The 24,652-nt window shown below is 41.5% G+C and overlaps 1 protein-coding gene and 5 non-coding genes across 6 annotated transcripts; 5 read left to right on the forward strand and 1 right to left on the reverse strand.

The window, feature by feature from the left end:
* Nucleotides 1-236: 236 nt before the first annotated feature.
* Nucleotides 237-308, forward strand: TRNAE-CUC (transfer RNA glutamic acid (anticodon CUC)). The gene has a single exon. It is a non-coding gene; the product is annotated as a tRNA-Glu (tRNA).
* Nucleotides 309-2,971: 2,663 nt separating this feature from the next.
* On the forward strand, nucleotides 2,972-3,044 carry TRNAM-CAU (transfer RNA methionine (anticodon CAU)). The gene has a single exon. It is a non-coding gene; the product is annotated as a tRNA-Met (tRNA).
* A 3,152-nt stretch (nucleotides 3,045-6,196) lies between these two features.
* Nucleotides 6,197-6,286, reverse strand: TRNAY-GUA (transfer RNA tyrosine (anticodon GUA)). Its single transcript is given in 2 exon segments — nucleotides 6,197-6,232; nucleotides 6,250-6,286. It is a non-coding gene; the product is annotated as a tRNA-Tyr (tRNA).
* Nucleotides 6,287-6,849: 563 nt separating this feature from the next.
* On the forward strand, nucleotides 6,850-6,921 carry TRNAE-CUC (transfer RNA glutamic acid (anticodon CUC)). The gene has a single exon. It is a non-coding gene; the product is annotated as a tRNA-Glu (tRNA).
* A 772-nt stretch (nucleotides 6,922-7,693) lies between these two features.
* Nucleotides 7,694-7,766, forward strand: TRNAM-CAU (transfer RNA methionine (anticodon CAU)). The gene has a single exon. It is a non-coding gene; the product is annotated as a tRNA-Met (tRNA).
* Nucleotides 7,767-10,693: 2,927 nt separating this feature from the next.
* Bet5 (blocked early in transport 5) lies at nucleotides 10,694-18,740 on the forward strand. The gene is given in 5 exon segments (XM_045736642.2): nucleotides 10,694-10,714; nucleotides 10,716-10,793; nucleotides 13,195-13,248; nucleotides 15,690-15,845; nucleotides 16,660-18,740. Coding segments are annotated over 5 exon segments (438 nt in total). The 3' UTR covers nucleotides 16,789-18,740.
* Nucleotides 18,741-24,652: the final 5,912 nt, after the last annotated feature.

Genomic DNA, 24,652 nt, shown 5'->3' on the forward strand with positions numbered 1-24,652 from the left:
CTGTTTTGTAATCAATAAATACCACAGCACACAGTAGGCGGTAACACTATGAAATCTTGGCAGTAACACTTGAAATCAGGGCGTGAGAGGGGCTTCAAGGACAGAAGGAGAACGGGGAAGATGGAAGATGTAGGTGAACACAAGCATCAGGTGAAAATGAAAGACGCCCAATTATCGAGACATGACACAATTACAAACTAATAATAATTAGAGAAGCGTATGTGTGGAATATCAACTCCCGTGTTGTCTAGTGGCTAGGATACGCGGCTCTCACCCGCGAGGCCCGGGTTCGATTCCCGGCACGGGAAACCTTTTTGTCCATCGTGTTTTTGCGATATTCTACAAAATTGAAGCTCATTACATATTTGTTTATCTGTTTACTTCCCAGTAGTTATGGTGACTTGTTAACGAATTTATTAGCACATAACATGTACAATTAAGTGATTAGTGAAATGGGTACACTGTAAGTAACATTCGTTGGTCAGTACTGTGTCTGTGAGGTACTGGCCAGTACCGTGTATGTGTGGTGCTGGCCAGTACCGTGCCTGTGTGGTGCTGGCCAGTACCGTGCCTGTGTGGTGCTGGCCAGTACCGTGCCTGTGTGGTGCTGGCCAGTACCGTGTCTGTGAGGTACTGGCCAGTACCGTGTATGTGTGGTGCTGGCCAGTACCGTGCCTGTGAGGTACTGGCCAGTACCGTGCCTGTGTGGTGCTGGCCAGTACCGTGTCTGTGAGGTACTGGCCAGTACCGTGCCTGTGTGGTGCTGGCCAGTACCGTGCCTGTGTGGTGCTGGCCAGTACCGTGCCTGTGTGGTGCTGGCCAGTACCGTGTATGTGTGGTGCTGGCCAGTACCGTGCCTGTGTGGTGCTGGCCAGTACCGTGCCTGTGTGGTGCTGGCCAGTACCGTGCCTGTGAGGTACTGGCCAGTACCGTGCCTGTGTGGTGCTGGCCAGTACCGTGCCTGTGTGGTGCTGGCCAGTACCGTGCCTGTGTAGTCCTGGTCAGTACCGTGCCTGTGTGGTGCTGGCCAGTACCGTGCCTGTGTGGTGCTGGCCAGTACCGTGCCTGTGTGGTGCTGGCCAGTACCGTGCCTGTGTAGTCCTGGCCAGTACCGTGCCTGTGTAGTCCTGGCCAGTACCGTGCCTGTGTGGTGCTGGCCAGTACCGTGCCTGTGTACTGGTTACTCTCACAATGCGCAACAGTGTTCCATCGCCTCTGTAGACGAAAACTTTATATTTGTGAAATTTCTCGACAATCTCGTTCGGGGCGACCTCCCTAGATGCTGTTTTGTTTCATCTGAAGAGGTAGTTAAAGGCTCCTGACACCACTCACGGCCTGGCGACTAGGGCCAGGCCGTCAGTCGTGATTAGGGGCTACAGTGATAGGACTCACTGTGACCCATCACTGGCGCCACAGTGATAGGACTCACTGTGACCCATCACTGGCGCCACAGTGATAGGACTCACTGTGGCCCATCATTGGCGCTACAGTGATAGGACTCACTGTGGCCCATCATTGGCGCTACAGTGATAGGACTCACTGTGGCCCATCATTGGCGCTACAGTGATAGGACTCACTGTGACCCATCATTGGCGCTACAGTGATAGGACTCACTGTGACCCATCATTGGCGCTACAGTGATAGGACTCACTGTGGCCCATCATTGGCGCTACAGTGATAGGACTCACTGTGGCCCATCATTGGCGCTACAGTGATAGGACTCACTGTGACCCATCATTGGCGCTACAGTGATAGGACTCACTGTGACCCATCATTGGCGCTACAGTGATAGGACTCACTGTGGCCCATCATTGGCGCTACAGTGATAGGACTCACTGTGGCCCATCATTGGCGCTACAGTGATAGGACTCACTGTGGCCCATCATTGGCGCTACAGTGATAGGACTCACTGTGGCCCATCACTGGCGCCACAGTGATAGGACTCACTGTGGCCCATCATTGGCGCCACAGTGATAGGACTCACTGTGACCCATCACTGGCGCCACAGTGTACTCTATATCTGCCCTTCGAAGGGCAGTTCCTTCCATCCTCAGTGACCTGAACCAACTGTGGCTTCCACACAATTCAAAATACGATTAATAGAGCGAAATAATAGAGCTATTAATAGATTAATAGAGCTAGTTTCTGTACGAAAATAGAGCCAGCTGTCTCTCCTCCCGCTGGTGGCATATTCTCGGAGACATAACATAACATTCGCCCTGGAGGACACTGTTTTTTGTGTGCTAACACATTTAGGTACATCTGCGTATGGCATAATATATTAAAGTCTACGGTGGATTTATACCACGTTTAAATTACTAAATCACACACACACCCACACACCTACACAGTTTTAAGTGTATATATGCTAGAGCCAAGTAGGCTCAGGAAAATGTACACCTGTTGATTGACGGTTCAACCCCCGCAAACACAACTAGATGAGTACACACACACACACACACACACACACACACACACACACACACACACACACTACTGGGTGTAGTGTGTGTGTGGGTGTCCACTTACCTTAAGGCGGAGTGAAACTGAAAAAACTGAAAACCGGAACTGAAAAGCAAGAGTTACGAGGAGAGACTAGAGGCGTTAAACATGACAAAACTAGAAGATATAAGAGAGGTGATATGATCACCACTTACAAAATACTAACAGGAATCGACAAAATTGACTAAAAAGGAATTCCTAAAACCAGCAACTTCACGAACAAGAGGACACAGATTGAAGCTAAGGAAAGAAAAGTGCCGTGACAATATTAGAAAGTTTTCTTGTGCAAACAGAGTGGTAGACGGTTGGAACAAGTTAGGCGACAAGGTTGTGGATGCTAAAACCGTCAGTAGTTTCAAAGCGTTATATGACAAAGAGTGCTGGGAAGACGGGACACCTCGAGCGTAGCTTTCATCCTGTAACTACACTTAGATAATTACACACACACAACACACTTTATCACTCATGGGCCTCGATGGCGCAGTAGGCAGCGCGTGAGTCTCATAATCTCAAGGTCGTGAGTTCGATCCTCACTCGGGGCAAGTGTTTTCTATGTTAATACATTTGTAATTAATAATGAGACACAGGGACGTCAGCAAGAACTTTTCCAGTGTCAGAGTAGTTAACAGGTGAAGTGCATTAGGCAGTGATGTGGTGGAGGCTGACTCCATACACAGTTTCAAATGTAGATATGATAGAGCCCAATAGGCTCAGGAACCTGTACACCTGTTGATTAACAGTTGAGAGGCGGGACCAAAGAGCCAGAGCTCAACCCCCGCAAGCACAACTAGGTGAGTATAACGAGATGAGTACTCACACACACTCATGTATATATAAATCTCTCTCCCTCATGTAAATTCAGCATGTATATTATATATACATATAATATATAATGCCTCTATTTGCGTCAACAATCTTGGAGTGTGAGAATACCTGTTACTGATAATAGCATTTTGATTATAAAATTATTTGAGCCATGAATGTGTTGAAATATATAAAGAGCCGTCTCAGTGGTGTGTTTAAACTTATGGCGAGCTGATGAGTTTAACCTTCATAAAAAATAATATATATATATATATATATATATATATATATATATATATATATATATATATATATATATATATATGAATGAGTTTTCATTCGCATATAGTCCTGGGGACCATTCAGGCTTGTTCGCATATATATATATATATATATATATATATATATATATATATATATATATATATATATATATATATATATATATATAAGATCAGTGGTCCTGGGGCTAGATTCACGAAGAAGTTACGCAAACACTTACGAACCTGTTCATCTTTTCTCAATCATTGGCGGCTTTGTTTACAATTATTAAACAGTTAATGAGCTCCGAAGCACCAGGAGGCTGTTTATAACAATAACAACAATTGATTGGCAAGTTTTCATGCTTGTAAACTGTTTAATAAATGTAACCAAAGCCGTCAGAGATTGAGGTCATCAACCTGGGTCTTGGGGTCAACAACATGGGTCTTGGGGTCATCAACCTGGGTCTTGGGGTCATCAACCTGGGTCTTGGGGTCATCAACATGGGGGGTCTTGGGGTCATCAACCTGGGGTCTTGGGGTCATCAACCTGGGGGTCTTGGGGTCATCAACCTGGGTCTTGGGGTCAACAACCTGGGTCTTGGGGTCATCAACCTGGGGTCTTGGGGTCATCAACCTGGGTCTTGGGGTCATCAACCTGCGGGGTCTTGGGGTCAACAACCTGGGTCTTGGGGTCATCAACCTGGGGGTCTTGGGGTCATCAACCTGGGTCTTGGGGTCAACAACCTGGGTCTTGGGGTCATCAACCTGGGGTCTTGGGGTCATCAACCTGGGTCTTGGGGTCATCAACCTGGGTCTTGGGGTCATCAACCTGGGTTTTGGGGTCAACAACCTGGGTCTTGGGGTCATCAACCTGGGGGTCTTGGGGTCATCAACCTGGGTCTTGGGGTCATCAAGCTGGGGGTCTTGGGGTCATCAACCTGGGTCTTGGGGTCATCAACCTGGGTCTTGGGGTCATCAACCTGGGTCTTGGGGTCAACAACCTGGGTCTTGGGGTCATCAACCTGGGGTCTTGGGGTCATCAACCTGGGTCTTGGGGTCATCAAGCTGGGGGTCTTGGGGTCATCAACCTGGGGGTCTTGGGGTCATCAACCTGGGGGTCTCGAGGTCATCAACCTGGGGGTCTTGGGGTCATCAACCTGGGTCTTGGGGTCATCAAGCTGGGGGTCTTGGGGTCATCAACCTGGGTCTTGGGGTCATCAACCTGGGTCTTGGGGTCATCAACCTGGGTCTTGGGGTCATCAACCTGGGGGTCTCGAGGTCATCAACCTGGGGGTCTTGGGGTCATCAACCTGGGTCTTGGGGTCATCAAGCTGGGGGTCTTGGGGTCATTAAACCTGGGGGTCTCGAGGTCATCAACCTGGGGGTCTTGGGGTCATCAACCTGGGTCTTGGGGTCATCAACCTGGGTCTTGGGGTCATCAACCTGGGTCTTGGGGTCATCAACCTGGGGGTCTTGGGGTCATCAACCTGGGGGTCTTGGGGTCATCAACCTGGGTCTTGGGGTCATCAACCTGGGGGTCTTGGGGTCATCAACCTGGGTCTTGGGGTCATCAATCTGGGTCTTGGGGTCATCAACCTGGGGGTCTTGGGGTCATCAACCTGGGGTCTTGGGGTCATCAACCTGGGGGTCTTGGGGTCATCAACCTGGGTCTTGGGGTCATCAACCTGGGTCTTGGGGTCATCAACCTGGGGGTCTTGGGGTCATTAACCTGGGGGTCTCGAGGTCATCAACCTGGGGGTCTTGGGGTCATCAACCTGGGTCTTGGGGTCATCAAGCTGGGGGTCTTGGGGTCATCAACCTGGGTCTTGGGGTCATCAACCTGGGTCTTGGGGTCATCAACCTGGGTCTTGGGGTCAACAACCTGGGTCTTGGGGTCATCAACCTGGGGTCTTGGGGTCATCAACCTGGGTCTTGGGGTCATCAAGCTGGGGGTCTTGGGGTCATCAACCTGGGGGTCTTGGGGTCATCAACCTGGGGGTCTCGAGGTCATCAACCTGGGGGTCTTGGGGTCATCAACCTGGGGGTCTTGGGGTCATCAACCTGGGTCTTGGGGTCATCAACCTGGGGGTCTTGGGGTCATCAACCTGGGTCTTGGGGTCATCAACCTGGGGGTCTTGGGGTCATCAACCTGGGTCTTGGGGTCATCAACCTGGGGGTCTTGGGGTCATCAACCTGGGGGGTCTTGGGGTCATCAACCTGGGGGTCTTGGGGTCATCAACCTGGGGGTCTTGGGGTCATCAACCTGGGTCTTGGGGTCATCAACCTGGGTCTTGGGGTCATCAACCTGGGTCTTGGGGTCATCAACCTGGGTCTTGGGGTCAACAACCTGGGGTCTTGGGGTCATCAACCTGGGTATTGGGGTCATCAACCTGGGTCTTGGGGTCATCAACCTGGGTCTTGGGGTCATCAACCTGGGTCTAGGGGTCATCAACCTGGGTCTTGGGGTCAACAACCTGGGTCTTGGGGTCAACAGCCTGGGGTCTTGGGGTCATCAACCTGGGGTTTTGGGGTCACTCACATGTTAACATAAAACACTTAACAAAAAAGGAAAATAAAGTTATGGGCATAAACTTCAAACATAAATTAATATAAAAGGCATAAAATTCTCCTTCGAACCGGATTCGAACCAGTGACCTATGGATGTCTGCCTCAGTACCAACTACAGTCCACCGCTCTACCAACTGAGCTATCGAAGGGCTCTCCTACCTGCTTGCGCACTTAAATATTTTTCAAAATTATAATATGTTGATTTGTTCATCATTTTGAGGCTATCTTTGAGATGATTTCGGAGTTTAGCGTCCCCGCGGCCCGGTCCTCGAGCAGGCCTCATTTTGATAGTGCATAGTACTATCTTTATAATACTTTTTGTATAATGCAGAGTACAAAATACAATGGTAATAAAAATCGTTTTGATAACCAGCTTTAAAATTTTGACTTTAAAATCCAACAGTTTAGTTTCAGGGCAATTGGGGAGTTTTTTTTGACTAACCGCCGGCTTCCTGTCCTCGTCGAGGCCACTTGTGTTAGTGGCGTATGTGTATATATGTATGTGTGTATATATATATATATATATATATATATATATATATATATATATATATATATATATATATATATATATATAAAAGCCTCGTCGTTACTGATCTTTTATAACAAACAACAGACAAAAGCACCTTTAGGATATGTGATAAAACTCATGCTAACAACTGGTGGGAAATTTACTCTTATTATTAATGCCAATTTATCACTGTCCAACAACTCCCGTGTTGTCTAGTGGCTAGGATACGCGGCTCTCACCCGCGAGGCCCGGGTTCGATTCCCGGCACGGGAAACCTTTTTTTCCAATTCTTGAATCACCAGGAATCACCAGGAATTACCAGGAATCACCAGGAATCATCACAGTTCACTAAATATCAACCAAATAAGTCACTTACAATTAATGTATCAAGTCTGGAGACTTGTACACATTTCAGTGCAAGACAAATAGTTCGGTGTGACGGGTAGAGGCCCAGTTGTGTACACAGTCTTCAAACTCAAAATATAAGCCATCGCCCATTGTCAGGACAACTGCACTTCCAGCTGCACCCGTGGGGCAGTGTAGGGAACCATCAGTGTATATGATTTGAGAGAGAGAATGCTCTGTGGAGAGAGCATCAATATGGCTTAAGGCGTTGAGCTTTGCCTCAAGACGAAGCTTGGGCTGATTTTTCAAGCCCTCCAAGCTTTTTTCCAGGCATCAAAACCAGCAGAGGTGCAGCATAATCCACTAAAGATCTGATGTGTACAAAGTACATCATTTTGACAATTCTGACAGTAGCACTATAGCCTGAGTGATAACCTGCAACAGCCTTGAGAGCCCGGAGCCTCTCTTTATACTGACGACAGAGTTTGAATACAACAGGACCATACAGTGGCACCTCAAGGTCAAGGTATTTGAATCTGTTTACATAGTCAAGCTGGGAGCCATCAGACAGTTGCATCTTGCGAACAGCTCCTCCCTGCCTAGATGGGCGCCGATTTAGTATCTTTGTTTTCTCTGCATGCTTGTGTCCATTTTGAATTCAGGCAGCTCCGACCAGCCTATGTATTTTCAGGAATGGAAGGCCTCGATGGCGCAGTAGGCAGCGCGTGAGTCTCATAATCTCAAGGTCGTGAGTTCGATCCTCACTCGGGGCACTTATTTTCTATGTCTGTACATTTGTAATTAGTAATTTTATATATATGTTGTATTGAGGACCTACTTATACTTCCATGCCAGCCCAGAGTGTCGTATTTCACGGGTATGTTATATACGTAACAGTTATTATAACAATTATTATTATTATTATTATTATTATTATTATTATTATTATTATTATTATTATTATTATTATTATTATTATTATTAATTATCGTAAGTTATTGGAAAGTTCTTTGGCCTATACATAAACAAGAGACTCAACTTTTAAGACCATTTAAATTTAAGAGTTGTCCACAGGCTACATCACTCTCGTGCTGATCATTTTAAACCCGTATGTTAGTTCTTTATAACCTGGCTCGTGTCAGCTTGGTAAAAATTCTGTGTATACGAGATAATAATAATTTAGCAATATATCAAGGATTATGTTAGGGTTTAATAGTGCCCGAAGAACATTATACACAACGTGTGAGTGTGTAGTTGTTTGTGTAAAGAATCCAAGAAATATTAACAGTAAAACCCGAAACGCTGCGCGTACTAATGGTTTCACAAGATTGTAAATACTATGCTATGTATTCTCACAAACCCAATGTACCTTCTTGTATGTAAATAAATAAATAAATAAATAAATAAATAAATAAATAAATAAATAATAAATAATAAATAAGTATAGGTCGCGTGCTCTGTGGAGGAGCCGCCCCCGCTGGGGAGTACCGGAGCACAAGCGCTCGGCTGGTTTGTTGTGGTCTCCAGTGGGCTGTCAGCACCGTGTATTACTGTAAGTACGAGAGATCCCTCCCCAATAGGAGACTAGTATTATTCTTCCTGGCCTTAAATCAGGAAAAGAGCCATCCCGTCCTGCATCATACAGACCAATCTCCCTGCTATCATGCCTCAGTAAAGTCATGGAGAGACGTATAGTACATACTCGCCTCCAATGGAACCTTGAGCATAATAATATTATATTTATTTATTTATTCATTTATTTATATATATACAAGAAGGTACATTGGGATTGTGAGGATACATAGTAATTACATTCTTGTAAAGCCACTAGTATGCACAGCGTTTCGGGCAGAAATAAATTATACCTTTTCATTTTCGACCGTAATGCTCCACACTTGATCAAGTACTCCGCTTTGAATATGAAATCCGCACCTCTCTTAGAAACAGTAAATTTTGTATTGTTCTCTATCTAGACCTTAAAGGAGCTTTCGATAGCATTCCTCGTACTTGCCTCTCAGCAAAGGTTGCACGTTTAGGCATACAGGGAAGATTACTTCTGTGGCTACAGTCCTATCTCACGAATAAGGACCTCCAAATTTTATATACAAGGTGGGTTTTCAGATAGCATTCCAATTAGAATGGATGTCTCACAAGGCTCGTATATTCTATTCAAGGCTCCATTCTAAGCCCAACCCTTTTTGCTGCTTTCTTACCCGATTTACCAAATACCCATCCCGTTCACCTCTCGGCATATGCTGATGATTTAACATTGAATTAGTCAGACAATGCCCTACCTAATACAGTCTCAATAATGCATTCTGCACGTGACCACCTCATTGCTTGAACACAAAAATGGGGCATCGACGGTAGTACTAACTAAAATTTGTTTTCAGATCCTCACAAAAAAAAAAAAAAAAGACTTAGTTCATCTACCCACCCTCATAATACATAACACTCCCCTCCAACACATACAAGAACATAAATACCTTGGCATGCTTTTCAACTCGTCCTTACATTCCTGGAAAACATTAATATGATGCAACATAATGTATTTGGCCCAAACCTGACAACAGAGTATGCCTGCTAGCTAGCTCTGATGTCTTTAATGACGATAAGGTCTATGTTTTGAGCCAGTTTTGCATTTTATTGTAATTTACATTACTGTTAGGTTCACCATTTGGCATTTATAACATAAGTTACTAGATTGAAGAAAATAGCTGTGGACATTCAAAATTTGTTAGTCTACGGGTGAAATGTGTTTGGTTAAATAACCTAGGTTAGTTTGTTAGCATAAGAATAAGTATGTAATGGGGCAATTTGCCATAAAGTCAACCTAATGATGTACATGTGGCCCATATTTATCAGTTATAACATATACAGTTAGCACTCATGTTAAAATGTATCAAAATATTACAGCTATGGAGAATTTGTGGTGATAGCAGCATTTGCAGTAATTAATGTTTTATTGAATATTATTTAATTGAAATGTAAGAAAAAATAAACTTATAACTAAAAAATCTTACCTGTGAAAAATAAGTGGTAATTGATATATAGTAAACCTACTTGATACCTGCTTGGTATAAATTGGCTTGGTATAGAAGGACCTGCCCGAAACGCTGCGCGTGCTAGTGGCTTTACAAGACTGTAATTACCATATTTGTATCCTCACATTCCTTATGTACATTCTTGTATATGCATAAATAAATAAATAAATAAATAAAATAGAACCACCATCTCTCTCTCTCTTCTCTCTCTCTCTCTTTCTCTGTTTTTACTTTTCCTGGAGGTATTTGTCAAAGCTGCCCCCTTAGATCGTCTAAAGGACTCTAAAGTTGAATTAAATGAGCTTATGTGTTTAAGCTAAAACAATAAATGTGTTTAAGCTAATGGTTTGCTTAAATAATCAAATGTTTACCATTAGCTTAATTATTAGAAAAAGTGGTCCTGCTCCTGATTATAAACAGTCACACTGCATGAAGGAACATGCAGTCTTGGGGAGTAGAAGAACTCCCAGAACCCCATTAAGCAGGTATCAAGCAGGTATGCCAAATTAGTATGTTGTTTGGTTTAGATTCAGCTACTCGGAACAAAAGTTCCTAAGTAGCACAGGCTACGGTGAGCTCGTAGTGGACTTGTCGCCAAATTAGTAATCCTTAATGATCAAACAATAATTCTTAATATGTTTTCAGCTAACACCAAAATGACAATTTACAACTTCTACCTTGTTTGATCGTGAAGGCCAGCTTCTGCATTATGCTGAATGGATACGCAAGAAGCAGTCTGGAATGGCAAGAGATGAGGTTAGCTATTGGGATTTTCTATTACCAATTTATTAACATGTAAACTTCAAGATAATTGATAACTTGGTGAATATTGTAAAGTAGAAAGTTGAGGTAGACCATGGCATATATATGGTCGGGTAGAAGGTTAAAAGGTAGACCAGAGTATATTGTCAGGTAGTAGTATAAAAGATAGAATATAGGACAATGCAATCTTAAATAAAATGTCAATGAGTATAATTTACTAGGGGAAATAAGAGACTGCTCACACAGGAGACAAATTACATATGAATGTAGAATAGTAGGCAATACTATTGACAATATTCAATACTGGCAATTGGCAATACTTGCCAATAGACTACTTTAACTTAAGAAAAATTAAGAACATTTTATTATAATTATTATTATTGTTATCATTATTATTATTATTATTATTATTATTATTATTATTATTATTGAGAAAATCAGTAGAAGCCATGAGGCTTCTGCTGATTTTTGAACCTATGCTCTGGGTACTCCCAAGGAAACACCTCAGAGGACGAGGCCACGACATGGTCAAAAGGATTGCAACATAGGATTCAATTGAATCCTCAGGGATTCCTGAAGCTTCCACTGAAGCCAAACCAGGATTTCCTGGACAATAAAGCCAGAGAGCATGGGAAGATTGTATGAAACCCTGGTTTCCATTATCTGAGGTGCTTCATGCCAATACGAATACAGTACAATAATACTATGGCACCAATATGGTACTGATCCCTGTCTCTACAGTAAACTACATAAGGGATGCAACATATAAATTTATGATTTTGTATTGGTTCTCTGACATTAAATTAAATGACATTATGCCCGAAACGCTTTGCGTAATAGTGGCTTTAGGCATTGTATGTACTAGCTCTACCTATAAGTCAAACAATCCTTGTAAATATTTATTGTATGTATGTACCTTACCTAAATAAAATTGTATTGCATTGTATTGTAAAATACAACATGCAGGAGGGTCTCCTATTTATGCAGGTGATGCTTCTCTAGTTTTTGTCATCAGTCAGTTGATATTCGGAACACAATTTCCCATGGAAGTACAGTGTACTATAATTCTATAAATGCGAGATATGTTCCTAAAGCATAAAAAATTGGTATTTATTTATATATAAATAATGTTGAATAAACACAGGTTTTATTTATGTTGAATACTGGAGTTGCCTTGCTTACTGGATTTGAATTACTGAGAAGTTTAATTAGTGAAGGATGAGACGGTAGAAATAGCAGCTGCTTTTCCACATCAGAAAAATCTTTAGTTATTATGGTTGAACTCATTGCTGCTGTATCCTTCACATGTTCTAATATTATAGCTTTACCTTTAATACTAGTACTGATTAAGGGGGTAGTCTACTCTATACACATGCAGGCTGTGTTAATATTTCTTCTTTATATGAGTGCCTTATTACATTCATTTTAATTTTTAATGTTAATGCTCTTTTTCTTGTGAGCCCTGATTTGCTATCACTAATACTTTTCCTCTTACAAGCTATGATTAAAGGTCTTTTTACTAAAGAATTACCACAATTAATCCTGGATTACACACCATTCTTAAGTTGGAGCACAAAACATCTTGTTGAGGAAGTATTGGCAGCTGAATAGCACTTCGGATTCGTAGTCCTGAGGTTCCGGGTTCGATTCCCGGTGGAGGCGGAAATAAATGGGCAGAGTTTCTTTCACCCTGATGGCCCTGTTCACCTAGCAGTAAATAGGTACCTGGGAGTTACACAGCTGTTACGGGCTGCTTCCTGGGGGGGGGGGGGTGTAACAAAATGGATGCCTGGTCGAGGACCGAGCCACAGTGACGCTAAGCCCCGAAATCATCTAAAGATAACCTCAAGATAGCTGCCATAAGTAGGATCTTCATAAGTCAGGGATTCCTTGAAATTGTAAGAGTATGATAACCAGAGTACAGTATTAGTTTATCACATGCCTTTAACATGATAAAGACTGAATTATTATTCGGGATAGTCATACTTGCTTGTTTCATCCTGGCAATTTGAGGTGTGAGATAATGTACTGGCACAATCAGAGAACACTGTATAAACATCAGAGGTCCACGGTTGTTCAACATCCTCCCAGCGACTATAAGAAATATTGCCGGAACAACCGTGGACGTCTTCAAGAGAAAACTGGATAGTTTTCTCCAAGGAGTGCCAGACCAACCGGGCTGTGGTGGGTATGTGGGCCTGCAGGGCCTCTTCAAGCAACAAGCCTGCTGGACCAAACTCTTACAAGTCAAGCCTGGCCTCAGGCCAGGCTTGGGGAGTAGAAAAAATCCCAGAACCCTATCAGGCAGGTAAGCAGTTTGTGTTACAGCAACATATTTACGTTTTACGTTTTTACGAGTTTTTTTACCATTCTTACTCCTTTGTGTCTCTTACAGGAAGCTAAGCTGATGTATGGAATGATATTCTCTATCAAATCATTTGTTACAAAGGTATGTTAGCACTGTTTAATTTATAGATAAATGAATACAGTACAGTCATGTCTTCCCTTTGTGATTAGATATACAGTGGTACCTTTGTTTTCAAATTTAATCCTTTCTCAAAGATGGTTTGAAAACCAAAACAAATTTTCCCATAAAACATAATGTAAATTGAATTAATCCATTCCACACACCCCAAAAATATTAACTTAAAAATACATTTTATACGTATTACTACGGTACTCATATTTTGTACCACAGTATGTACAAGTATATCCTTACCTTTATTGAGGACTTCTTGTTGGCATATGGAAGACTGTGAGGAAAGGTAGGAGGAGAGGTGTTAGTATTTGGAAGGGGGAGTCCCCCTCCATTATAACAGCAATGATAGACATTTCAGTGATGACATCTCTCTCTCTTAGGTTTTGCAGGCATACCACTAGCACCTAGTTGTGGCTCAATACTTGCTTGTCTTACTAAGAATCGTAATGTGTTTATTTGTGATGTGTGTCTATGTATATATTAACACGTTGTACTGAATGGGGTGAGAATAGCTTGAGCTACCTCATCCCTTTGTGGGTATTTTACCTCAATAAACTTATTTCAATTTCAATTTCAATTGTCTATAGACACTTGTTTTTTCCTAGGTTTTAACACTTCTCTGTAGTGAGACATGACATTGTCTCACTATGAATGATCTTTTGTTTTTCCTCCATCGTCATCCTCACAACTATTTTCTTAGGTTGAACTTTACCACAGACTTTCTTGGAACCCATGGCATGATTTATGATAAAAACGTTTATGTTCAGAAACTAAAAAAAGCACAAAAACAATGAAATTCTTCACAAAGAATTCAAGTGCGGTCATCACAAGGCGGGAGACACTGGTAAACTGAAGCGCGCCACGTGCTCGGTCAGCCCATATGTGTATCAATAAATTCGAGCACAGTCAAAGTGACTAACGCCCCCAGGTCCGGGTCCCTATAACCAAAGCGGGGCAGCCGCAGGGCATCCGGATGGGAAACCAACCTAGCGCATTGCAGCAACCTAAACCTGTCATGCAATGCAGATGCTACCTGTACTCTAACAGTAATGTCATCAGAATAGTTCTGGAGAACAAGCAGAGAACACGACTCGCAAGACTCTGGGTCAAAGGTGTTGTTGACCTAACAGGCAGCATGACCGAGGCAAAAGAGGTGACTGTCCGCCCTGAGACAAGGGCACACAGGCAACCTTCAAACCCGCACGAAGTGAGCTGAAACTCAAAAGAGTTCATAGGTCCACCGAATGGTTCATAGAATCCATAGGTCCACCGAGCCCTGACAGGGTTTTCCTAGGGCCTGTAGGCTGACTGCCTATGGGAAACATGAGCAAGGTGTTGCATAACCAGTTAGACCCAAAGCTAACAAGTGGGAGATCAAAACACTTGAAACCTCTGCGATGTATACAATCACAGGGACCTAGCGGAGCGCCACCAAAATATTATAAACTGGTCAACCAGGAAACCAAACAAAAAGAAAAGAAAACCCCCAACAAAAGCACAATGTCCCCAGAAGGAAACAGGAACTGGCCGCTGAGTAGGTTAGCTGGCTGTGCAGCACCTTGACGCTCAACCAGCAACAATACCATTCCTTACCCAAGGCCAAATAAGGCCACAAAACCCTAGCTGGCCCTAAGGGCGGGGGTAAATGCCAGCAGCAAAAATCCCCTACATAAATGGCGTCTCGAATGCACCAGGGAAGATAACCCTGACACGCAAGGGTAGTACTCACAGGGAACTTAGGGAAGGCTGCCCTAAGCGCATGTAACCCCAGTCCGGTACACCTGGCCACCACACCACAAGCAGCAGAGAACACCACGAAGGCAAAACACTATATAGGAAATTGAGGCCAGAGATGACAACCTGCCCTGGATTGTATTAGCCAATGATCTGGAATGAACTGGGTTGCAGGCACAGGGTGGGCTGGGGCTCCCTGCTTCCCCCTCCAATGGGTGGGCGCCTGTGCGGATGAGTGGCACGGCGTTGGGATATGATGTTTGCTTGTTTCCATGGGATTTTAGGGAGTTCTGCCCCTCTCTTCGGTTTTCAGTTGCAATTTTCTTACCATGTGGTAGGTAGGTGGATTTTCAGCTTTCTAGCAGCTTGAAAAGAGTGGTAGTAAATCATATAAATCAAATAAATCTTAAAAAATTTCCTTTGGGAAAGTGAAATAGTATAATCAAGATTGTTAGATAGGTGATATTTAATTATATATTAAAGAATCTATTGGCGTAAGAGTATTTGAAGTCATGCAATGCTGTACTAATGTCTTGTGCATGGTGCTTCAGGAAGGCAGAAGTCAATGAATAAAATTACCTTCTCAGCATCAATACAATACAGGGCAATGTTCTTGTGTGTGTCAGAAGCAAATTTACTCACAGCACTTGTAATAACAATCCTCTCCCTAAAAACAGGTCTCCCCTGTGGATCTGCGAGAGGGCTACCTTACATACACCACCAACAAGTACCGCCTCAACCTTTACGAGACACCATCACGATACAAGTTCATCCTTAATACTGATATCCATGCTCAGGGTATAAAAGAGCTTCTTCATCAGATATACACACAAGTAAGTTTTGGTGTTTATTGGTGAAGCACTGTACTGTACAGTATTTCTAGAAATGATAATGATACTTGTAACAATACTTTATACTATACTTTAATGATACTTGTAACAAAATTGTTCAGTAATTACCCTGCTCCTATCACTAAAGTATTCACAAATGTGCTTAACATTAGGGCAACCAATGCATTGCAGATCCCCAAAGTTATGTTGATAAATACACTCGTTGCCTGTTTGGTGTTTCCCCTCTCAGCAATTGATTTGTTAGTGCTGTTTCTCACACATTACAAAAAACATTGTTGAGTACAATGTACCCTTATATATTGTATATTTATACAACACATTTTTAACAGTGTTGTTTTCATTTACTAACCCTGAATTGAAATTGAGAGCACTCTTTTATGACTGGAACTTAAAGCAAGTGCATGTATCTAACTGGACAAAGAAAACCATTGATTTGGCTTCTTCTGTCTAGTGTATGTAAATAAATGTACGAATGAGTGGGAAAGAGAGGAAAGTTAGGAGAAAATGTGTTAAAGAGTATGTAGTATTCATATAAAAGTGTGTGTATGTATAAGTTTGTGAAGAAATAGGCGAGTGGGAGTGTAATAGGAGGAAGTGTGTTATATATGCAGTATACATATCTAGTGACTGTAAGAACATACCTAATATATTACAGTACTTTATCCATATTAATTAAATTGTAGCTGTTCACTGCTCTAATATAAATATAATGACCAAACCACACATCACTTTGTAGTGTTCTTTAACACTAAGGTCTTCCAACATAATTAAATCTTATTGTTTTGTTTTTTACCAGGTGTTCGTGGAGTATGTAGTCTGCAATCCACTATGTCCACTCACTAAACCTATTGAGAGTGAATTATTTGCTGCTAAACTTGAAGAAGTTGTTAAACAAAGTCCTGCATATGCATCAAGACCAGCATAAGCATGGTAAAGCAATAATTTTGGAAGTCCTCATTCTAAGAAAGTGAAGATACTGTGTGAACATCTTCAATGAAGATATTGTATTGTAATTGTAAGTTTTGTTTGTTCAAAATAATTAACAGGATTGAAGAAAATTAAAAAAAAAAAAGGTGCAGACGAGCCATGTCTAATCTGAATTTAACTGAATTGTAAACTGTAATGCAATGAATGCACAGTTTGTCACACCTTTATATACAAAATTTAGTTCAAATAATGCTGTTTAGCGTTTGAAGTGAAGGGAGAAAATAGAAATGCCTCTGGAATGGTACAGTACATGTTGATAGCAGTTAATTTTGCTAGGAGGTTATAGAGTTTTTAATGTCTTTTTTTTTGGTATTTGTATTAGGGATAAAAGGAATTTTTGTTGTTGTTTTTTTAGGGGGGATTTGTAGTTTTTAAAGTTTAGGTAAGGTGATTGATTACTGATTAACTGATTAACACATGACATTTTAACAAATATACGGTACTTCTTAGTGGTACAGCTACTTTCTGTTTGTAACTTTGTCATTACATTTTACAGCTGTAAGTGGAAGGTAAAGTTTCTGGCGTCCAAACCCATAATGTGAACTTTGGTATTCAAAGTTATATTTAAACTCCATTATGGAAATACTGATGGTATGTATAGCAAGATGAGACATTTATCTATAAATTAACACCACAGTCATGCCTGTAGATGAAACACAAAGATAGTAACCAACATACATGGTTGGATGGATATAAAGTTAATGCAATGTGTTTGGCCCCCAGGTGAAGGTATCTGGATGGATAGACATGTTACATATTTTAAGGGAATTTTGGCAGTATAATCATGTACAGTATATTATGGTCTATGCACGAAATCTATGATCTGTGAGGCTGATCACATTAATGGTGAAAAACCACAATGAAAGGCAAGTACAGTACAGTAATGCTGAAGTGCTTTTAGGCTGTCAGGGCTGTCTTCAGTAGCAAGAATTGAGGGAACAAGGAAGAAAGGGGAAAATATATGGAGGGCCAGCCTGGCCCTCCATATATTATATCCTCTGGCCCTTAGTATACTGTATCATAAAAAAATAGTTATTTTTCCATGTGTTCTTAAATGCAACTTTAAAATGAGATAAAACCTGTAGTTTCCTATAACCTGTTCTTGTATGGTTCCTTGTGTCCCATACAGTACTGCCTTATCTAACCATCTGGCATTTCCGACGATTTTCAAAGGATTACCATAGCATGACCTTTTGTTCTCGCCAGCTTCTTCCCACTCCGCTTGTGGTGTCTAAGTTGGTCCACCATATGTTCTCTCCCTTGTTTCTGTACTCTTGCTACTGAAGACAGCCCTGACAGGTTGAAAGCTCTTTGGCATTACTTGCATTTCGTTGTAGTTTTAGCATTATTGTCTACATTATGCCCTCTTTGCTTCAATACTATTAGAAAACTTTCCTATAATAAGACATCCGGATCCTGCAAGTTTTGCTTCCCAAGGGTGCGAAAACCAAAAACTTCACCTTACTGCTCAGGTTGGAAACTTGGTTCACTGGTTTAGAGCTGGTAATATGTCTTATTAAGTACAGTAATACATAAATAATACTGAAAGCCATCTACAGAAAACAATATTCAGTAGTACAATTGTTTCAGAATTTAAACAGAATTTGTAGGCATACTATTACAGGGTAGTTTAGTTCGGTTCACTAATATGCATCCAATACCCATCTTCCAAATGGTCCTGCAAAGGTTAGAGGCACATAATGGGTTCAGGAACTGAATTCTAGTATTTGACTCTGACATATTATATAAAACCAAAAAATATTTACAGGAATGAGAAATGAAAACGTGGTATGCATGTGTGTTGATTTATATAAACAGTATGTATGATGTCAGATGTCAGTTCGACTTTCTACTGTCTTGACAAAATAAAATATTACTAAAGTTTATAAACACTATATACTTCATTCCAATGAGTCATGTTTGTAGTATATTTAAACCTTTGAATGCCCATTTTTGTATACATCTGAGGTGTAATTCACCATAGATGATACCATTCCTGCAATATGTCCACATATGCAAGAGTTGAGGCTATCTTGAGGTTATCTTGAGATGATTTCGGGGTTTTAGTTTTCCCGCGGCCCGGTCCTCGACCAGGCCTCCACCCCCAGGAGGCAGCCCGTGACAGCTGACTAACACCCAGGTACCTATTTTACTGCTAGGTAACAGGGGCATAGGGTGAAAGAAACTTTGCCAATTGTTTCTTGCCGGCGCCCGGGATCGAAACTGGGACCACAAGATCACAAGTCCAGCGTGCTGTCCGCTCGGCCGACCGGCTCCCAGGCTATAGTTTCAGTATTGACACTTGTTGATAATACAGTGATCTACATCCTAGACTCGCAGTGCAGGATCTTGGCTTCGATCCCCATTGGGAACAGAAATGGTTGGGCATATTTCCTTTCACTTGATGCCTCTGTTTTCCTAGCATTAAATAGGTAAATAGGTACCCCGGAGTCAGGAAGCTGTTGAGGGTTGCATCCTGGGGAGGACCAGTAGTTGGTCTAGTGAAGACTTCAGTAGACATAAGTAATTATCAAAAGAAGGCATCAAACCAACAATAAGCATAAGTACAAGCTTCCTGTCCCTGATAATGTTTAATACATTAAGTTTGGCTTTGATTTGGTTTTCCCAGATAACCAGAGCAATTACTACCAGTATTTTGTATCTAGTAGAATTTATATAAATTATAAGATACTTCAGAGTAAGTGTTGGTGATGATATATTAGGTCATGCAAGAAACATTAACTTGGAAGGCATCAGTGACTTTGAATAATTTACTAGGGCATTTTTTCAGATTGGTGATTATTGTACGAGATGGGAGGGTATGTCCTCCCATGTCTGCTGCGTGTGGAATTGGTGATGGGGTGAAGAAATGTGAAGGAGTAAGGATTTACTGTACAAGAAATTCATTGTGTAATTTTTCATAAGGTATAATATTGCACCAGGAGTGTACAACAGGGACTTTTGGTTTAGATAATTTAATAGAACACATTGCTGTATCTAATCTACATTTTCTGTTTAGTTAAAGTTCATTGGCTAATGTTTAGTTAAATATATTAATATGCTTGACTTAATTCATGGAACTCTTGATAAAAATGAAAACCCCATAGGTTTTGTGTTGACACCATTCACCACAATAACCTCAAACTGAAGCAGCTATGGAGTCAGGGGTCTATACTTGTGATCTTACATCAGTGATGGGCACAAGCATGTTTTTGTGAACAAAGCTACTTCTCCCACAATGCCAATTAACATTGCCATTCCTCAGGTAAGAAAAAATCCCCTTGCAGCTTCTCGTATATCGCTGCTACATCAACCATGGACGAACCTACATCGTGCTACATTGGGGGTTCATAAGATATACTTAGCCCATACCTCTTTCTTACATCATTGACCTACCAAATGCCCTACAACACTTTTAACCATTTCGATTTGCTAACATTTTCTCAAATATACAGTATACTCACTTATACTGATAATGAATAAAAAATAAAAAAACTAACTATTGGTTGACTACTAACACTCACCCTTAACAATGAATCAACATACTACAGAATTTGGAAATAAATATATGAAAATATATTAAGAATTGACAATGCCCAAATTTAGAGTAGAGTAGTTTATAAATTCCTTGGTGTTCACATTAGGAAACCAAATTTCAATTGCCATTTACAAAATGTAATACCTTCTGAAGCAGTAGGCATCCTACTTCTTCATGCCTTCTTACCTTCTCTACCTTAGTAATACTACTATTCACTGATTTATCCATATATCACCTAGTGGTATCCAAGTCGGGGGGTGGGATCTATAACCCATAATTACCTTCAACCGATAATTACTAGACAAATCAGCAATTAGAACAATAAACTAATCCCAGACGGCATTTAGCAGCCTTACTGACATCCTTAAATATATTAAATATTAAGTCGCTGCACATACTCGTATACTCTTATACTGGTATTTATAAAACTCTGAACTGCAGTACTAATCCTGAGCTGAAACACTTCCTAAAAGGGCTGTATTGGATCCCATGAATACTACATAGAAACAAATGTCTAATTGATATTCCAAGAGTGTAGCTTAACAAAGCAGAACTGTCATGAAAATTAAGGGTCCTAAACTGTGGAATGATCTTCCTAATGAGATTAAAAACTGTACTTCCTTTAAGTTTAAATGAGAAACCAAGAAATACATACCGTAATTAATCATTTGCACTCGCATTTCCTCATCCTACAAGTCAACTTTTGTTTTGCTGTTATTGTGAATATTAAATATTATATACTCTGTACTATTGCAATAACTACAGTTTTTATGTCATCTATGCCTTTTAAATATCATTTACAAATTTTAAATCATTTGCTAAATATATTTCACACTTCAAATGTTAGATTACTACTACAGTATGTTTAATTGGATAACACTTAGTGCTGAACAAGATTATCTAATTATGTTATATCTGAAACACACTACATATTAAGTGGCTTTATATAATTTACATTGTGTATCTACAAACCACTATCATGTTTCAAATGTATTTTATGTAAATAAAAGTTAATAATACTGTATTATTATTGTTATTGTTGAACACAAAGAAATAACAATGGCATGATATATCAATGATAATAATTTTGGGTAATGAGGTGACTTACTGGTATTCTTGTGATTCCTAGACACCTGCCTTAACTCACTCTGCTATGATCGTGGCAGTGTGTGTTAAGACAAGAGCAACCCGCACTACACAGCAAAGTATGACAATCCCCGCACATGTACATCAAGGCAGCAGGTAGGTGGAAGAGCAATGCTTACAATTCCTTCATCAGGCTGGGGTCCCTACACTCTCCTACCCTGACGTGCGAGTGTGTTGGCCAGGCCCTGGCTGCCCTACTGGGATGAGGGCTCTGCATGAGCAGGCTTGGCATTTGGGATGCTCTATTGAACTCGCCATCCTGCACTACTACATTTCATCCTTACATGTCTTATCTTAAATGTGGTATTCTTGCCACAACCTACACCCACATTAAGCATTCCTAGCACCTGTCACTTTTCAAATTATGTGGGGACCATTGTTCTTACAGTTAGAAGAGTTAAGATTGTCTCTTATGTCTCAAGGGCATGATGTGCCAGTTGTAGCCTATTACAACAAATTACTTTAGAGTTGGCAATTATCCTTCTTGCTTTGGCAAGCCATATTTTATGTCAAGTATATATCCACAAGTTTTATGCCATTATGTTCATTATCCTATGTTACTTTCCTTACGAGCTATCAATGCCAAGTGGAGTGTCACATCTACTATGTTAAGTCAGGTTGCAGCTTACACCATATACCCTCATTGGTATACACCATATAGCCCTCATGCCTCATACGCATGAGGGCTCTTATTAGAGCCTTCATGCTTGGGTGAGGCTATAGGCTCGCATGCTTGCGTGAGGCTATAGGCCCGCATGCTTGCGTGAGGCTATAGGCCTGCATGCTTGCGTGAGGCTATAGGCCCGCATGCTTGTGTGAGGCTATAGGCCCACATGCTTGCGTAAGGCTATAGGCCCGCATGCTTGCGTGAGGCTATAGGCCCGCATTCTTCGTGAGGCTATATCCCCGCATGCTTGTGTGAAGCTATAGGTTTATAGGCCACCTGCTTGCGTGAGGCTATAGGCCCCCCCTGTTTGTGTAAGGCTATAGGCCACCTGCTTGCGTGAGGCTATAGGCTCGCATGCTTGCGTGTGGCTATAGGCCCGCATGCTTGCGTGAGGCTATAGGCCCGCATTCTTAGTGAGGCTATATCCCCGCATGCTTGCGTGAAGCTATAGGCTACCTGCTTGCGTGAGGCTATAGGCCCGGCTGCTTGCGTGAGGCTATAGGCCCCGCTGCATGCGTGAGGCTATAGGCCCCTCTGCTTGCATGAGGTTATAGGCCCCCCTGCTTGCGTGAGGCTATAGGCCCGCATGCTTGCGTGAGGCTATAGGCCCGCATGCTTGCGTGAGGCTATAGGCCCCCTGTGCTTGCGTGAGGTTATAGGCCCCCCTGCTTGCGTGAGGCTATAGGCTAGCCCGCCTCACTCACATTATACCGTACCTGGTAATGGCCAAGGACGACAGCGGTGCACGCCTTTAGGACGACCTCCTGGTGTTTATACGACTTATTGGAGCAGAGTTTTAACGACCCGAGCTTGTGTCATCTTGGGGTCGTAAAGGGACCATCCATGTTGACTCTATACTTAACGCTCTGTAAACTTTCTAATTGAGATTATTATTTTTTTATAGGTGTGTACACCTTTAGTTGAAAGTTGATTCTTGTTGTTGTTGTTGTCTTACAGGTGTTGTAGATAAGTAATATAGTGTAATACAAGCGTAGCCGTGAATCCTCTGGCTTCCCAACAGTATGACGATTATGACGTTATATGAGAGTGTAAGTTAACCAATGACCATATTATTCGTGTCACTGCAAAAAAAAACTTGACCAAATAACCTTTATTGTGGTGGTTATGAAGTGTTTGAGATAACAACATGTTCGAAGATTAGATAAGTCAGGTGGTTGAGGGGCGCGCCATGGACTCGTGACCCATCTACACTTCCTTTACTGCAGCTATTGTTTCTCTTCACTGTGGTGGACGGTAGAGCGACTGTCTATAGCATCATGCAGGTCGGCGTTCTATCCCCGACCACCAAGTGGTTGGGCACCATTCCTTCCCCTCCGTCCCATCCCAAATCCTTATCCTGACCAATTCCCAGTGCTATATAGTCGTAGTGGCTCAACTATTACGACTAAATTAATTAATTTAGTCGTAAATAATTACGACATAAATCAATAAATTTATTAAGATAGCTGTCGAGAAAATGAACCTTTATCCTTATGTTGAAACCCAGATGATGAAAATTCTTAAGCAATGTTTGAATATACTTGTGTAAAGGAGGAAATGTATATGTTTTATCTCTCAGAATGTTTGGTAATATGTTTATTGTTTGTGATGTGTGTCTATGTATGTATTAACACGATGTACTGAACGGGGTGAGAATAACTTGAGCTACCTCATCCCTTTGTGTGTATTTTACCTCAATAAATTTATTTCAATTTCAATTTCAATGTTTGAATAAGATTTTTGTAATTTTCAGTTTTTTGTTTCCCATTATTTTTTCACAACAACTACGGAAGAGTTTTATTTATTTATTTATATATACAAGAGTTCTTACATTCTTGTAAAACCACACTGGCTCGCATAGCGTTTCGGGCAAGTGGTTAATCCTAATTTTTTCCCGGAATAAACCCGCTAAATCGAGGCACCAATTCACTGCTGGGTGAACAGAGGCTACAGTTAAAGGCTTAGCGCCCGGTTCTGGATACGAACCCCGGCCAAAACACTTGCAAAGCCCCGGGCGAGTGTGTTACCACTTGGCCACGGGGACTCTAGCAATTCATGGAGCTTGTGAAATCTTGATCTCTTATCAGTTTTCTAATTTATAGCCCATCAAACACACCAGCTTGTATTTTGTCCATAACTGAGACAAGGAAATATTGAGCATATATATAGTTAAAACAGTCACCATCACCTATGCTGTGTCAGAGGTCTAACCTACTGATCTGTTAAACTAGTTAGATGTGGACAGGAGGAAAAAATTATTTTGTCTCCTATCTACTAGTAGTTGGGTTTTAATATTTGGTTCTCCGACATGTAATCATGTACTAAGCTGCCAATTCGTCTGAGTCCAATAGTTATCTTGAAGGCTACTATCCGTATAAACTGTTGCCGTATAATCAGCGGCAGCAGTGACAGAGGTGCATGAAATGACTTCGTCATGCCAGTACACCTTCC

Source organism: Procambarus clarkii, chromosome 18 (genome assembly GCF_040958095.1).
Source record: "Procambarus clarkii isolate CNS0578487 chromosome 18, FALCON_Pclarkii_2.0, whole genome shotgun sequence".
Taxonomy (NCBI): Eukaryota; Metazoa; Arthropoda; class Malacostraca; order Decapoda; family Cambaridae; genus Procambarus; species Procambarus clarkii.